Source organism: Numenius arquata, chromosome 15, assembly GCF_964106895.1.
Source record: "Numenius arquata chromosome 15, bNumArq3.hap1.1, whole genome shotgun sequence".
Classification (NCBI taxonomy): Eukaryota; Metazoa; Chordata; class Aves; order Charadriiformes; family Scolopacidae; genus Numenius; species Numenius arquata.
Genome location: NC_133590.1, coordinates 14,284,217 through 14,301,295, shown reverse-complemented (window position 1 = coordinate 14,301,295; position 17,079 = coordinate 14,284,217). Strand labels below are relative to the sequence as shown.

The 17,079-nt window shown below is 40.1% G+C and overlaps 2 protein-coding genes across 6 annotated transcripts in view; one reads left to right on the top strand and one right to left on the bottom strand.

Moving 5' to 3' along the window:
- Window positions 1-9,036, bottom strand: part of BCCIP (BRCA2 and CDKN1A interacting protein) — an 11,163-nt gene extending 2,127 nt beyond the window's left edge. The window contains exons 1-6 of the mRNA XM_074158990.1: window positions 8,819-9,036; window positions 5,636-5,710; window positions 4,881-4,961; window positions 3,651-3,740; window positions 2,927-3,114; window positions 1,418-1,595 (exon numbers count right to left, since the gene is read on the bottom strand). Of these exons, the coding sequence (XP_074015091.1) occupies window positions 1,418-1,595; window positions 2,927-3,114; window positions 3,651-3,740; window positions 4,881-4,961; window positions 5,636-5,710; window positions 8,819-8,938 (732 nt within the window). The 5' untranslated portion in view covers window positions 8,939-9,036. The remainder of the gene's footprint in view (window positions 1-1,417; window positions 1,596-2,926; window positions 3,115-3,650; window positions 3,741-4,880; window positions 4,962-5,635; window positions 5,711-8,818) is intronic.
- The window catches only part of UROS (uroporphyrinogen III synthase), a 16,873-nt gene continuing 8,792 nt past the window's right edge, over window positions 8,999-17,079 (top strand). For 2 of the 5 annotated variants that reach the window (XM_074158989.1, XM_074158988.1), the window contains exons 1-3: window positions 14,703-14,765; window positions 15,549-15,632; window positions 16,972-17,068. In XM_074158989.1, the coding sequence (XP_074015090.1) occupies window positions 14,703-14,765; window positions 15,549-15,632; window positions 16,972-17,068 (244 nt within the window). Of the gene's footprint in view, window positions 9,201-9,414; window positions 9,511-14,471; window positions 14,535-14,675; window positions 14,766-15,548; window positions 15,633-16,971; window positions 17,069-17,079 lie in introns of those variants that run through there. The other 3 variants (XM_074158986.1, XM_074158985.1, XM_074158987.1) reach the window with 3 other exon arrangements.

The window sequence follows — 17,079 nt, the reverse complement described above, 5'->3', positions numbered from 1 at the left end:
CTGCAGACACATAGAACAGTCCCCTTTTACTAGCTTTGCCACACAAAATGCCTGATGGATACGAAAAAGTTACCTAACAAACGTTTCTAGTTCTCACACAAGTCAGATTAAGAAGTATGAACTGAACTCCTAAGTGGAAAAACTTATCTAACCTCTTCCCTTTGCAAAGAAAGTTAAGATCCAGTATCCTTTAAGGTTTGCTATTTCCTAACAGTATCTCAAGGTTGTAAATTTAATTTTGGAAGAACCATCAAATTGAGTGGTTTTGCTCAAGAACAAACAATTTGAGCAATGGATGCCCTAAACCTTTAATCAATTCCAAGTCTGGTTATAATGGAATTTTTCCTCTGCTCCCTCAATAACATTTTAAAGAACAGAATAAAGCACAGGGAACTGACAAGTGCAAAAAGGCATCTTTCTGTTTTATTTGGCTCTAAGCATCTGCCTCACCACATTTAATACTATTTTATGGCAATTTAATTAACATTATGTGCGATCAGGGAGGATATACACTCCAACACTAATTTAACACATATACATCATTAAGTACAGAGACCCACTTAATCTAATATCCTCCATAATGTTTAAAATGAATTTGTTAAAACACTAGAAAGACTGTTAAAAAGAAAAGCATGTTCAGTTTGAATCTATCTACTTGAGTTGAAAATTATTGCAATTTAGACAAAAGCACACAATTTAGTCTTTAAAATGCCACTCAAAATAACAAAACAGAGATAAATACAACATAGGCCTTCTAGAACATCACACTCGTGGACACATGGGCATCACAGGCTTCTACCCCTCAGTTTTCCAATAACATATTTACCCAGAGTTCAGGTTCAGTTGGTAAAGCTGCTACAGCAGGAACACAAAAACAAAATCCCAAACTTGTTACTGCACAGAGGCTACAACAGTATTCCCTACAGCTAACAATGGATTCCTCCCACCTACATCTTTCTTCTTCCTAAGAAATAAAATTACAGCCATATCATAGCCTCTAACAGAGAATGTCATGAATGATTACACACCGGAACCTTTCCATTAACCATATGATGCATGTACTTTATCCTGTAGGCGCTGTCAGAAATGAAAAATAACATGCTCTTGACAAAGCAATAATACAGTAGAATAATATTTTTAAAGCTTTGAAGAAACCAAAAAACAATGAAAAACTCTTTGCATTTCAAAGTACATTTTTAATTTAATTTCCTGCATCTTCCCCTCTCCTGATCTGGTTTGGGAGCACCAGAATTGAGTAGACAGGTTCCCTCAGCAAACAGGAAGTAATAATTTCATTTCCGTATTTTAGCACTTTTTATTAATATACTTGTCCTGATTAAAACAAGAGACAGAAAAGGGAAGAGATACCTATTTAATTGGATCTTCAAAAGTTTTTTATTCTAAGCACATACGTTACCTCATAAAAGAATTCTTCCTCTGCATTTGCGAACATTAATTCCTCCTTTTGCTGATTTCTCCCTTCCCTCCTCTTAGATTTGCTCTTTGTGGCTTCTGTGAAGGTCTTGCTGATAAGGAGGTAATAGTGGCACTTTCCACAAGGTTTGTTTGTTCTCTGTGCCTCAGTCAACTCTTTCCTAAAGATAAATAAATGTTTACACATACAATTTAAAAATACATGTTTACATACACAATTTAAGCCCTTAACAAGTGTATAAGTAAACCTTATAATGAAAGGATATTCATATTGCAGCCTATTCTTTTACAAGTGCCACAGAACATAAATTTTGCACACACATTCGTCATACTCAAACATACTATTTGCACTTTAAAACAATAGAAATATGGATATCTTTCCACACTTCACAATATAACCCTTTTTTCCCCAGAATCTTGTTCAGGGTAGAGAGTCTGTGAAATGATTCTAAGGTCAACTCTGCTGCAAATTCATCACATTATCGCTTGTATGAGGAACTACAACTGAAGAGCCAGAAGATGCTCTTGCCCACCCTTGTGTTAAACATGTCACTGCAACACTCCAAAACCTTTAAGGACGGAGGCCGAGACCTGAATTTTAGTTATGACAAGTGCTGTACTAGTGGTAAACCTCAAAGCCAGGCCTTCAAGCACCACATTTCTTTCTTTAAAAACCTTCTTGACCAACCATATCTACATGTTTTATTTCATATCAAAGTCATAATTCCTTAAAGGTCTATTTTATTGTTTAAATGAGCCATGACAGCAGTCATCTTAATCTGACTTCTAATCTCACCTCACATGAAAGAAAAGAAGAAGAAAAAATAATCTTCATTTAATTACTGGAGCTCCTTATCCAACACAATTTCCTGGTTCTCAACATGGCACTAAAACAATAGAACACTGTATCTCAATGGATTTATTTACTTACTGTCACACAATCTATGATATAAATCCATGAATTAGTAGAGATCAATCAGCACCTAACCTGCTTCACTCATTTACTTGAAACTAATCACAACACTGCATATGCTTTTCATGGGCCTGAAGGTAAGCAGGTCCCTCAGTCGAATTCTTCCATTCCAGAGCCAGACACTAACACACGAGCAGAAACATCCACGTTGTTCATTATCAGCATGCTATAAAAAGTTCTCATTTTAAAATTTTCCTAGATCAATACCAAAATAAGCTGCAACACAAAGATAAACTACAATATACACACAGCTATTTCTGCAGTAGGACAGCACATATTCTTAAATTATTTCCTCCATCTTAAAGTATAAAGAGTTTGAAAAGCCTAAAGATATAATAAATATTAAAAAATTAACTGAAGACCTTATACGAGACGAAAATGACTTTTTCTGTTCATGTCTTACTTGTATCTGTAGTATCACCTGTCTTAACATAGTTCTATATACAAAAGATTTCTGAAAAAATATGAAGAAAAAGTACTATTCCACATCATGTCAAAGAAAACTCCAAACAAACTTACTGGAGCTGCTGGTGCATGGGCAGAGCAATCTGTGGTGGTACGTTAATGAATCTTTCACTTAGCAGAAGACCCACAGGTTTAGTGCTGTCATTTAGGAGCTTATTCAGTTGTTCAACTACATGCTGTTCACAGTTCTTCTCACACCGACTCAGAATCAGCTCTTTGATTTGTTCAGCACACTGTGTACCCTAGAATCAAAAGATGTATTTTCTTTACATTATAGAACAATTATTTATACAAGAAAACCTTGAATGTGAACTTCAGGGGAATATTCTACAGGCCAACTGGCAACTGCCTTAAGCCGTCTCTAAAGCACTGTACAATTTCTCTGGAACTATTTACCAACCTTGATGCTGCGGGCAAACAAAGGTTCTTAACTGATGGGAACGCAGCGAGGAGCTGCAACACCAGCACACTCAACAGCAAAACTCAAAAGCCACCAAAGATGAAAGTGAAATACCAGAAGCTGGCAGCTTGGTTACCCTGGAACTACTTCTTGGACCCAGTTTTAACTATTCCACTCTTTGCTTTAGGTTTGACCTTCAGCAAGTTACACAGGCCTAGATCCAAAAGAAAGCTGAGTGAGATGCAACTTTTAAGACCATAGTCCTCCACAGTGGAATTGAAAATCCTGATCTGGCTGTCTAGGCTTGTTATACAAGGCAGAAAAGCAGGGTGCAGTCTCACTTATTACTGTCTACAGACGTTAATAAGGAATACCAACCTTTCTTTCCGTTAAGTTTAAGAAGCTTATAAAACCAAAGACTTCATCATCATCATCATCGTCACTACCGTCTTCTTGGACTTCTGCTTGCTATTTAATGAAAGAAAAAGTAACAACTCATATTGACATTCTATTTCCACTCTCTGCAGCAAGAACTGTTTTTCTTTCCAGAAGATGCTCGGCAGATGACAACCATCTAGGTAATCTGTACAAACACACAACCTACAAATTCTGGTTACGGTTATGAAAGTGCCGCATCATTGAATGTCTCTGTGTGCTTAGAGCCGGCTATATAGGGAGCCAGGTCATCTGTCTCCTACAGCAGGATCTTTTGAAAGGCACTAAAATTTGATAGCTCACATATAATAAGCAGCACCTTGGTACAAGGCATGGCAGTATCTTAAGCAAAACCAATTTTCTTCAGTTTCTAATGTAGGGAAATAAACCTGCAAAGTATTAAAAACCACAGAACAATAGAGCTTTGACAGAGAGTGAAACAAAAGGCTCGACAAAACTCTGCAATGAAAAACCTGGGAAAAGTACTGCGGGTCATGCAGTTGTAATATAAGGATCATAATAAATTTGGGCAGAAAAGCTGTCAGCACAGGACAAAAAGGGAATGTATAGCAATGATGCCATGCAACGTGGTACAACAGCACAACTGTGCTCTGTGGGGGCAGCTTGTTTGGGTTTGAAAGCAGCCATAGCAATGGCATCTTGAGCACTATGCAGTACTGAATGGCTTCCCGAGCCAGGAGTAACTCAGGAGCCTCCACAGAGCACTCCACTGCCAGAGCAGAACTTCTTCAGGACTCATTTCAGGGTCCTTTCCTATGCCCAGAGAACTCTACACAAAAGGAAACTGGGCATTTTTAGTCTATATCTCTGTACATACTGAGAACGTAGGGAAATTTCAAGGTCCTATTTCTTACAGGGATGGTAACAAACTTCTCCATAGCATTTTCAGCATTATTAGTCTGCTACACCAAAATTCAGAGAGAAATATGAAAAGCCTTCCATATGTAAAAACAAACTAACCAAAATAATAAATCAAATTCCTTGTTTCGTTGAAAGTAGGCAAGAAAATTCAGCTCCTATAGAAGAATTATTCTTGAAGAAAAAAAGTAAGAAAGCACACCAATTGCAAAGACAGGATCACCTTCTGAAAGTCTGTCATGTCATTTCAACATAAGAATTGTACTTCAGTTAAAAATGTAAAATCTGTCTTACCTTGATAATACTTCCAATATGATTCTGTTGTATTAATATATCAGTTAATTCAGTGGTGTTAACAGGAGCTTTCAGAAACAACTGGAACACAAGAAACAAGTATTAAGAAGTTTTAGGCTGATGATATATCGTGGGCCACTAAACAGAAAATAAAGTAGGGAATTTAAGTTCTTATGCAATTCACTGTTCCATTTTTGATTTCCATTTAGAGAGTTTGTTTATTTAACTTCCTTCAATATGATACTGTAAAGATTAAAAATTAGTCTCTTGAAGCGCTTGCTCCTTGACCCTCCACAAGCTGGCATTTTGCATACCTGGTATCCTTTTGAGTTTGGTATGACCTGAGTGCTCGCTGAGCATGGGCTTACACTAGAAACAGCCAAAAGACGACTGGAAGCTATCAGATTTAACAGCCACATTACTGGTCTGTTTTTTAAGGGCTGTAATTTACAAAAAAAACCTCCAGGAAACTGATTAACACTGAATGAGGTTTTCTGAGCAGCAACTAACACAATAAAGATGGAAAGATTATACACATCGTGGAAGAACAGCCCTGTAGTTTACTGGGTAAGGTTCTTGAAACCATGGTTTAGGTGACACGTGTTCACTGTGGCTGTAATTATTAAATTTTCATGAGCTGAAGCACAATAAAACTATAAATCAATATCGATAATGTGAACTAATGACTTTGGATAACTCTTTAGATATTATTTATTAATGGACATATCAACCAAACTAACAAGAAGTCAACGTACCTGTTGTAGTAATTTCTTTATCCCATTGTAGTCATTGTCTGATATGGAATGTGCTTCAAATTCAATATTCACTTCCTATGAAGAAGTAAAATAGAGAATATCAAACATTCTTGGCAAGAAGCTGTATCAAAACAAAGCTAAACTTTAAGAAACTTTAAGACAAGTAACGGTCAACATCAGAAATGGAACTTATTTTCATCTTTCAGTAATCTCAGCAGTTGTTATAATTTCTTCTGTAATCTTCAGAGAGTGTCTGTGAAAGTAACTTTTTAAAACTAACTTATGAACTGCGTTGTGAACAAACCTTTAATGCTTTTTTCCTGTAATCTCGTTCAAACAGTTATGTTTACCATAGCCTCTTACTGCAGAGAGGCTTGATCCAGGCAGTTAAACTCTTAAGACTGCAGGACTGGAGCGTAATGCCTTGGCTGAAGATGAAGATTGCTCCAGACATTTAAACAACTACATCCAAAATCGTACTTTTGCTATTTCCTCAAATCCTAATGGTATCATTAACCCCACTCTGGAAGTCTGTTCAGTAGGCACATGATGAGACCTTGTCACAGCGAAACAGAACGTGAACTCCTGCTTCTCCTTCAGAACGTGAACTCCTGCTCCTCCTTCCAGAACGAATGCTGTGCACCTACCAAGCATTTTTACTGGTATTCCATAGTAATAGTACTGCCTGCCAAAGCTGCCTTGCCTACCTATTCTTCTGTGAACCACTGTTTGAGACCATCCAAATTTACTTTGCCTTTTAATTGTTGGTTTGGATTCTACTTTCTGAACAATCTAACAACTGAGCTCTACTTTTGTCACCAATTAAGCTCATAAATCTCTCCAATCCCATATCAAAGTCATGGTCTTTACTGTCCACTGGGAGAACACCCGTAAAGGCCTCTTTACAACGTAGAAAACAGGTACACAAACCATTTGGGGGAGGGGAAGGGGGTATGGGAAGGGAATAAAAATCAGGAGACATGCTCAGATATTCTTCTTTGGTGCAAGGCAGCTCTGCAGAGGTAACTGAGAGTACATTATTTACTTGTGAAGCTACCTATGTAAGAAAACAGATTGTATCTTTGGTGTTAGAAGCATTCACTCCTGGCATCCTGGAACTTTCTGACTGCTTTAAAATTCAAGGATCTCACTGAATGATTAAGCCAGTAAATTCTGAACAAAACACAGTTTACGGTGGTTCTGAATACTGTGCAAATCATAGCCATAAAATTGATATAAACCACAGAAGGACTAGATGTTCTAACACTGGTCTTGCTTCATGGCTTTTCCACTACCCAAAATAACAGCCTGGTATGAGAGGGTTTACAAACCCTCCATCTTTCATCTATTCAAAAAAAAAAAAGGCAAATAAAGACTCATCATATATTTTGGTGTGTTCCCATCTTGCTACTGTGTGCTTATTCTCCTCCCCCTGTGCTGCATCCAGAGGAAAGCAAAAGCCTGCAAAGCAAGGTGTTATATATAACAATACTCTGCTACGTACACTGAGCAAAGCTCCTTCTCAGCAAAGGAGTAACGAAAAATACTTTCCTTTTTCCACCTAAAGTGGTAAGGGAAGGGAAAGGTGAATATGGCAAAGAGAAAACTACTGAAATGTACAGAGAAACAAATACCCTTCAAGTATATGACTTTACATATGTCTAAGTTTGTACAGTTCTAAATGTTTAGTACATTTCTTTAATATTAGCAAGGCACACCTTGATGTCTTATACAAGAACTGAGGGAAACTCAATGTATCTTTATATCAAGACTTCCAAACTGAAATAGACGTAATAGTGATATATCATCCTCAAATGTTGGGACTACTATATCAAAATAAGCATTATATTGCAAATTTTACCCAGTGCACAAAAAATTGCAAACAAAACACATCAGTGACACCAGTGCAGGACATATAGAAACCATCCTCAAAACCCCTGTCACTGAAGACTCAAGAAACTTCATCCACAAACACCACAATATAAACCACTGTCCTACCTACACTATGCAGGAATGCTGAGCATTTTAAAAAACAAAAAAAAAAAAAAAAGGGGATTATTGCCATTAGCTTTAATTTCATCGTGGTTAGACACTAGTGAAACATCTATCAGTTTACAAACACTGAACATTACAGGAAGGACTAGCGCTGCTAGACAAGAACTTCATAAACATATGTTAGCTCAAACTAAGTCAGTACCCATTTATCGTGGCACACATTTCTAGCAAGTGGTAAAAGTGCTTTTCCATCATGTTAGTATGACTGACAACACAATTAAACCTGTATTTTTTATCATGACAGTTTTTTTTAAAAAGGTAGGGCTTTGTTTTATTTGCTAACAGAAAGTAACTAAGGCCTCATGTAAGAAAAAGCAAGATAATCAACTCAAAGTGAAATCCTAGTGAAGACAATCAAGTTAGCAACATATTTAATTTTAAAGGTACCGAGTTAAAACCCATAGATACTTCTACTCTTTGACTCTTTTAACCCCTGTGAAGATGACAGATTGCCTTATCATCCCAAGATTTTAATAAGAGTCCAAAGTCAGTGCATATTTCTTTCATAAAAAAAATGGGGACTCCTCCCTTAGTGCTATGTTTCACAACTAAATAACGCTTTTTATTTTTTCCTTTTCCTTTCTGATAGAAAAGGAAATTGGAGCAAATCCTCTGTGTTGAAAGCGCTGTTTACAAGCGGCTGCCTCCAGTCCCACTCACGGACACACCACAAGGGCCAGGTCTGTACCTGACTGCGGCCTCGGGGATTCCAACATTTAAAACACAAGAAAACGAAAACAGAAAAAAAAAAAAAAAGACTCTCTAACAACTAACCGAGTACATTTTACCTCAGGGATTGACGATTTACCTCACCGATTCATGGCGTTACCTACGCTTTACCTCAGGAACCGGAGCCCGCCGCCGCAGCTGGGCCCCCACCCGCGGCTGTCTCTCGCGGGCCTTCACAGAGGGACGAACCCCCTCCCCAGCCACGGCTTCGTGACCCCGGCTGCCTGCTTCTGTCGTTTTACAGCTTATTTTGGTCACAGCGAAGGAGGAGGGGAGCGACAGGCTCCGGAGGGCAGCGATGGCCGGCACACAGCGGCACCGAGGGCCCATGAGCGGAGGGCGGGCGCAGGCCCGGCGCGCCGGGTGAAGGCCGGGAGGGGCCCCGCTCCCCCCGCTCACCTCATCGATCCTCTCCTCCGAGTCCGAGTCTGACTCCGGCTCCGACCCCGACTCCGACTCCGAGCCGCTCTCCCCGGCGGGTGGCTGAGGCTGGGCCCGCCGCTTGGCCGGCGTGGCCATGCTGCCGCGGCGGCGCAGGCGCTCGGCAGCCGGAAGGCCGGGGCGGAGGCAGCAGCCCACGGGCAGGCGCGGTGCCCGCTCTGGGCAGCGCGGCCGCAGGCCCTGCTCCCCGGGTGAGCGGCGCTGCTCAGCGCGGCCCTGCGGGGCCGGGATCCTCGGCAGGGCCCCGGGGAATCGCCGTGGGCCCGGGCCGGGCCGGGGCAGCGCCGCCTCCGGGTGTGTGTGGTGGCCGCAGAGCAGAGGGTTCCAGGCGGGAGCTGGGGTATGTCGTGGCTGCCGTTCCCTGGAGTGAATCCCAGGGAGAGGCTGGGTTGAGGGGCGAGGGTCTTGGGGAGGGCTCCCGGGCCTGTCGGGACGTGTGGGGAGCGGGGGGGACAGGGGAGGACACGTCCCGGGCCGCCCCTCTCCTGGCTCCTCAAAACCCCGGGATTCCCTCTGTTGGTGTCACCCGCTTTAAAAGAAATACCTTGTTCTAGGAAAGTCATTCGGGCTCTGCCGGGACTCAGAATACACTGGAAAACGGTGTTAATGGTCGCAGCTCCCTGCCCTGCTGAAGCGTCGTCTGTTTAAAGGCAAGCAAAATAATTGTCCCATGCCACAAGTGTCCTCAGGTTTCCCCTGCCCTGGCCACCTCTCTTCTTGGCCTGTTGCTGCTGAACCTGTCAGTTACGCTGTTGTAACGAAAATAAAGCCAAACGGAGGCTGAAAGACAGTACTGGGGCCTGTCAGTCTGTCCTGAGCATCTATGGCGCTAGTCAAATTACTGAAAGCCAAATTAAAAAAGGAATCAAGTGCTTGCTTACTTAAAAAAATAATTCCCAGACTAGTTATATGCAATTCCAGACAAACAAACAGAAAAGGCAGTGAGGTAGAATACAATAAACACAACCTAAATGATTTTTTATGAAAGTATCCATCAGGAAAATGTGTTGAATAATCCTGAGCACTACAAGTATAGAAGTGGCCATTAATGTTTGAGCTCATTCATGCGGACTGTGTTCTATTTAAGTCTTCGTGTCTAGTAAATGCAGAAAGGTAGGTGTTAATGAAGTAATTTCAAGAAGAGGATCGGGTGTTTGCTGTTGCCAGCCAGAGGAAATGCAAGGCACTGGGCCTGGGATGTAATTTTGGCTTTATAAATATAATCCAAATAGGTTAGAATTTGCATCTCTCTTTAAAATATCAAACATATCTGTGGGGTTTTCTGTTTTGGTTTGGTTTTTTTGAGAGCTGTGTCTGGGAGCATTAAGGTCATTGCCAAAAATATGAATACTGATACACAGGGAAAGAATACAGTGTGGGGAAAGATGTATTGGCAAAGCCCTTTACTGCTACAATAAAACTGCCACTGTGAGTTCCCAATCTACATCTATATATAGTTTGCCATTGTATTTTTGAAACTGCATCAGTCAACAGTGACACTAATTACTGACATTGCTTTTGGTAAAATCTAGGCTGTAGTAGAAAGGCCTGTCCTTTGTTGCTTCTCTGGATTGCCACGTCAAAGAACGAGTTTTGTTGTTGGGTTTTACGACATAGACACCCAATAGCAGGAATTATTCTCAAATCTTTTGTTGCTGTTGTTACTTGATGATGTATGTGTTACCTCATCTGTCAGTTTGGTAGATTTCTGAACCATACTTCTTGGCAGCCTTACAGGTAGGCTTTTTTCCTTCTCTGGTTATTAAACCCAACTAATCATAGTAAAAGAATATTAGTAAGAAATGCATAGCATCAAATATCCTAGCCTAGGGGTTTTAAGAGGTTTTTTAAAAATGGTATCTCAGTGGTGTCTTATAATTCATCTCCATTTATGTTTATGATGGAACAGACAATTCCCTTTGCACTTGGCAATCAAACCTTACTGTGTGACCGATGCAGTTGCTTGTAATCAGAATAGTATTAGAAAAGTTTAATATATTTTGCAGCTCTTGGTGTCGCTTAGCAGCAAGAAACAAAAGGACACATTTATTTCTTTTTACAGGCTGTCCTCTGTATTAAAGATAGTTTGCAATTAGTTTGGGGTCAGCTTGCGAAATGAAAATGGAGTGACCCCCAGAGCTGTTCTTTCTATATATTGTTTCATATAAAAAAATCTGCAAAGGTTTTTTTTTCTTTTTTGTAGTATGAGAGAGTATTGCTCATTTTTACTGTACTAATATCAGGGACGCACATTGTAATCAGCTTTGTATTGTAATTGAGGGCAGAGGGATGTTGAATTTTACTGTGTGGTACTGTGAATGGGAAGAGTTTCAATTACACCTGTAAGCATAATATTCTGAATATGCAATATGACCTAAAATTACCCTTCTTTTAAATTAAGATGGACTTAAAATTAAGTAATGTGGACTCAGAGAAATAGCAGCAAGCTGGTTTTAGCTTCAGTCATGATGTAATGCCTCAGACACTGCAGTCGCTCTTGTAGTTTATTATCAGAGCTAATTGTATGGTTCCCAAACCTCAGGCTGACTAATGCAAGTTTTTCTTCATCTTTGTGTCTGTGTGCTCAAGACAAAAAACCTGTTGTCCTCTTTTTAGCTGTTTGCAAGCCTAATGGGTTTTAAATGGTATTTTTTTAACATTTGAAGAACAATCTTTGCAGGGTTGTTATTGCGCTCAGGCAATTAAAGTGCTTGTGTAGCAAGCCAAAAGTGGGTGGCCAGCGTCATCCTATAAACAAAGACTTGGCAGTGGAAAGCTTCAGGTTATTCATACACATTATCTTTTTCAGATATTGATTGAGCTCTGCTGCTAAGTCCTTTCATCGTTTTAAACAGAAGGTTTTATGGTTGTTTAGAAGTTTGTGCACACCTCTTGATTAAATATATAATGTAAAATATCTAAAACATATGTTTGTATTGTAAGTACTTCCCTCAGAATACATCAAAAATTATCAAAGATGCTGCGTGTCTTACTTATGTGCTTTCTCTTAATGCTCTTGGATTCAGTAAGAACGTTTCTCGGGGTTCTTGACTCTAAGTGTATTCAGCAGAAAGCTGGTTGTTTCAAAAATTGTATTTTGGTCATTTGTAGGGCGCTTCTTGATAACATCCTAAGGACACAAGTAAACCAGTAAAAATACTGTATTTCTTTTACCGTTCCCAGTGCAGTGGGACAGTAAGAAGGTGAGTCTGGTTGGGTTGCACCCAGAGCGTGGGGTTTGAGGCCCTGGCATTTGGAGATAGGTATGTTCCGCCAGTTTTCATGTGCTCATGCCTCTCACCGAATCTGTGCCAGCCTCTCTGAACCGCACAGGCGGAAAGAACAGAACGGTCCGACAGGTTTATGGCTGCAGAAGAAGAGACTTAATTTTTTCAGCAGTAAAACCAACAGCAGTCAGAGGGTGGCTGAGATCAAAATACATGTTATTCACGAGTGCGCAAACTTACAGATTCCCTAGGTCAGATTTGTCTTGCATTGGACACTTGTAGCCCCTTTTCGGAGGAAATAAATGAGCTTCCTTCTGGCAGGGTTGAAACTAAGCCAGTGGCTTCTGGGGGTGCCAGGGCTGTGAGCCAGATGGCTGAGTCCAAGATCTAGCTTGCATGATTTCTTTGCAGAGGAGACAGCCAGGTAATTGCATCTTGCAGTAGTTCATGATATTTTATGGCTTTGTAATGATTCTTTGGTTTCAGTATATATTTTTGCATGCAGGAACTATACAAAGTAATTAATTTGATTATCGTAAGTCACCTTGTTAAGCATGGATGTTTACCCATTTCTTATTGTTACTCATTACTTGACGCAGTATTAAGGCACAGGATGGGAAGTTAATTTGTTTCTAACTACCTAAAGTAATTAATTAGAAATCTGCTTTCCCCAAGTGTACCTGAATGAACTCTCTCATGTCATCTGGGGGTTTTAGTACAATACTTTTGGAAATTGCTCTTTGCAAAAAGTAGTATTATCCTGTATTATACAGTTTGGAAAGATTTTTTCACTTACATTTATGTTTTGATGACTTCATAATGTTATTAAACATTATATATTCTGGAAATATGAAGGTGTGGTAGCTCAGAGTTAACATTTTTCTTGGTGCTGTTCGACTGAGTACTAATAGAAATGTATGATACTTAGAGCATAAGCACTGAAGGTGGAGTTAAAGTTTGTGAGTAACATCAATATCAGAACAACAGTCTATACTGCACAGAACTATGCACAAAGTATGTTTTTACAAGAATATTGGATTTTTAAAGTGAAGACTGTTACAGTGTTAAAGTGACTGAGAGTCCCTCAGCTCTGCCTCCTCCAAGCCACCAGCAACTGGGTACTCCGAAGCGTGTGGGAGTCCAACACTCCATAATTATTAGTTTCAGAGAGAATTTGCTAGTATCTGATCTCTCAGGAAAGTAACACATAGATAATTAAGGTTAGAGAATGGATTTCTGTTTGTTTGTGGTTTTGCATTTGTGTACTTTGGTGCTTGTTGTATTTGCTTTCCTATTGTTACAGGCTTTGAATTCAGCACCCAAGTCAGCTTTTAAGGAACTGGGAACCATCATCTTCCATTTTAATGGCAGAATATGTTTTTTTCAGTCTTGCATTGTTTACTATAGATATATCAAAGAAGGCGTATGAATATTATATATATTATATAGGCCCAGGTGGCCAAGAAAGCCAATGGCATCCTGGCTTGTGTTAGAAATAGTGTGACCAGCAGAAGTAGGGAGTTGGTTGTCCCCCTGTACTCAGCACTGGTGAGGCCACACCTGGAATATTGTGTCCAGTTTTGGGCACCTCAATACAAGAGAGATATGGAGGTGCTGGAGCGAGTGCAGAGGAGGACAACAAAGCTGGTGAAGGGCCTGGAGAGTACGAAGAACGGTTGAGGGAGCTGGGACTGTTTAGTTTGAGGAAGAGGAGGCTGAGGGGTGACCTCATCACTCTATAACTACTTGAAAGGACACTGTAGAGAGGTTGGTGCTGGTCTCTTCTCACAAGCAAATAGCGATAGAACAAGAGGGAATGGCTTCAAGCTGCAACAGGGTAGGTTTAGACTGGACATTAGGAAGAAATTCTTGACAGTAAGAGTGATCAGACACTGGAACGGGCTGCCCAGGGAGGGGGTCGAGTCACCATCCTTGGATGAGTTTAAGAATCGTTTAGATGTGGTGTTGGGGGATATGGTGTAGGGAAGAACTTTGTAGAGTAGGGTAGATGATTGGACTCGATGATCCCAAGGGTCTTTTCCAACCTAGATTATTCTATGATTATATTCAGATGTATAAACATGTATACATATGCACGTTTGGGTTTATTTAAATTTTGAAACACTGCCCTGCACGTATTTCTCCCCATGAAAAGGGTGGGACCCAAAATGCGTCAAGTTAAATCCCTTGATACATAAGCCCTTTTATACTCATTACGATGTGCAAAGGGTGGAAACTAGCATGGAAATGAATAAAATAAAATAAATGTTTACAGACAGGAGCTTATTACATTGCTGAAAGTGACTGCATTGTAGGGGTTGTTAATTCTATGAAATATCCTCCTTTAATATGTATTCTCCTTTCATTATGGTTTCTCCCTTTAGGGGTATTATCTAAAGGCAGCACGTTATTTGTTGGCCTTATCGGGGTGGATACGCCCAGAGAAGGTCCGTTAACTGCTTACTCATTGTATAGAGAGCAGGGCAGCTGTTGGCAGCCCAGGACCTTTGAAGCTGAGCTATTCAAGTCCCTGTTCAGCAGAAACCCCTCTAGATCTAATTTAGATAAATTCCATTATTGTATTTCAGAGTTCTTTTGCAGTTGTTTGGTAAACAATGAAGGTTCTGTTGCTGAAGGATCCCAAAGACAAAGATTCAGGACCGGATCCCTATATTAAAGTGAGTAAACTTTAAAAAAAAGTAAGCAATTGTGTCACTTCACTATTAAATAAGTGTCATGTGTTCAGCAAGGTAGATTAATTGAACTGTTTGAAGTGAAAAACGTGTTTAATCAAAATTAGGAGTGCATGTCTGAAATTGTGATTTTTAAGAAAAAAATCAAAATTAGTGATGTGTGCCTGAAATTATGCTAAGAAAAAAGTGTGCTAGAAAATTTGCTGTCACTGAAAAAATGATTTGTTATGAGGCATTCGTACTGAATTCACTGTTAAAGCTCTCAGCAAAGTACTGATATTAAAACAATGTCATTGTAATTAATTAATATTGATTGTGTTCATGTGGGTAGAATTAAGATTACAAAAAATGTTAACAGACTTACTGAAAATCTAATGTGAAGGAGAGGTTGCTGCGGTCCTTTCTGCTGTTGCCTTTAGCCATGTGAGTTTTACTCATAAGAGCAGTTTTACTGACTTTAAAGAGTGAGGGAGAGATTTTGAAGAACGTTTGCAGGCCTGTGTGATGGTTTGTCACTTGGGGACTGGTGCACACTGTAACTGCAGTAGCTACGTAGGAGGCCTCGGTTCCACAGCTGTTTGTTCCGTATTACGTTGCAATACTAAATAACTAACAAAACCAAACTAGATTCACTAGCAAAAGCAAATAAGGTGCCTTTGCATTTTACTTTGCTGACTTATTGTGCTGACTTATTCAATTCTTTGAAAAAGAGAAAAACCTACTGTTTGAAATCTATTTCAAGAGCTGTAATTTTTTTTTTCTTTATAGGAATTGGGATTATATGGATTTGAAGCAACTTTGATTCCAGTTTTGTCATTTGAATTCATCTCTCTTGAAAGCTTATTTGAAAAGGTAAGTTTTACATTATTTCAGTTGTCTTGTATTTGAAAAGAACTTAGGCCGTGGTTGCCAAGTTGCCGTGTTTTATCTTGAGTTAATAATACTGCTGCCCTTTGTGGCGCCTCTCTTTGTGTTTCCACAAGCGCAGTTGTGTACAATACCATATTCTGTACAACACAATACAATATTGTATACAGCGTCGAGCATGTTGCCCGTACTTGTTGACGAATTAAGTTGGTCACACAGAATTCACCGTTAGATTGTTGCACTGTAGGTAGTCACAGGTATCGTGGCGTTTTCTCACAACAAAAATGAGAGGACTGTAGTGACAGCTGAAGGTTCCTTGAGGCTCACCCTTAGGATGTGCTGAAATCCCGTACTGCATCTCCTCTTCACATGGAATAAAATTCCATAATCCACGCTTTCTTCAATGTATATATTTAATTTTTAAATGTTGTTTTCTGAGGGAGGTTGCCTTTATTGACAGTCTCCAACAGCACTGAATTTCTTAGGGGTTTGGGTGTATCATGAGCTGCATTTACAAGTGATCCAAAAACACTTTTCCCCTTTTTGTACTGATCTTTGAGAGCCCGTTAGTTATTGTAGATGTTTCTTGAGGGGGCAGGGGACAAGCAGCTGCCTGGGTAGTACCCTCTGTGTTACAACTTGGAATAACAGATTTTTTTTCTGTTATTTGAACTTGTAAGTACCTCATACATCGCCCCCCCGTCCTTCCAGCTCATTCCAGTGGCAGGAATCCTGGTCCGTTCCTACAGATTCTCAAAATTAATATAATCTGTGCAAGTTTAGTTCTGAATTTGGTATTTGTTATACATTTCTCTTATAAATGCTCTGGCTGCTGACAGCGGGGTGGCAGCTGCGTGCTGTGGTCAACACGCCCAAGGGACAAACTTTTTAGCAGGGCCTGTTGCAATAGGACAAGGGGTAACGGCTTTAAACTGGAAGAGGGGAGATTGAGATGAGATCTCAGGAAGAAATTCTTTGCTGTGAGGGTGGTGAGACCCTGGCCCAGGTTGCCCAGAGAAGCTGTGGCTGCCCCATCCCTGGAGGGGTTCAAGGCCAGGCTGGAGGGGGCTTGGAGCAACCTGGTCTGGTGGGAGGTGTCCCTGCCCAGGGCAGGGGGTGGGACAAGATGATCTTTAAAGGTCCCTTCCAACCCCCCAAACCATTCTGTGACAGTAATGAGATATTTACCCTTTTCAGTTCCAGGCATTTATTGAAGCCGTTTTGTTCTTCACAAGAGTATAAAGAATTTATCAACTTAATTTTTTCATTTATTTACTCTTTTTTTTTCTTTTTTTTTTTTTTTTCATTTACTGTTTCTAAGTAGCTCTCTCATCCAGAATGTTACGGAGGCTTAGTTTTCACCAGTCCGAGAGCATTAGAAGCCATCAAGATATGTTTAAAAGAGAACAGTAAAGATGAAGGTAAGTGCATA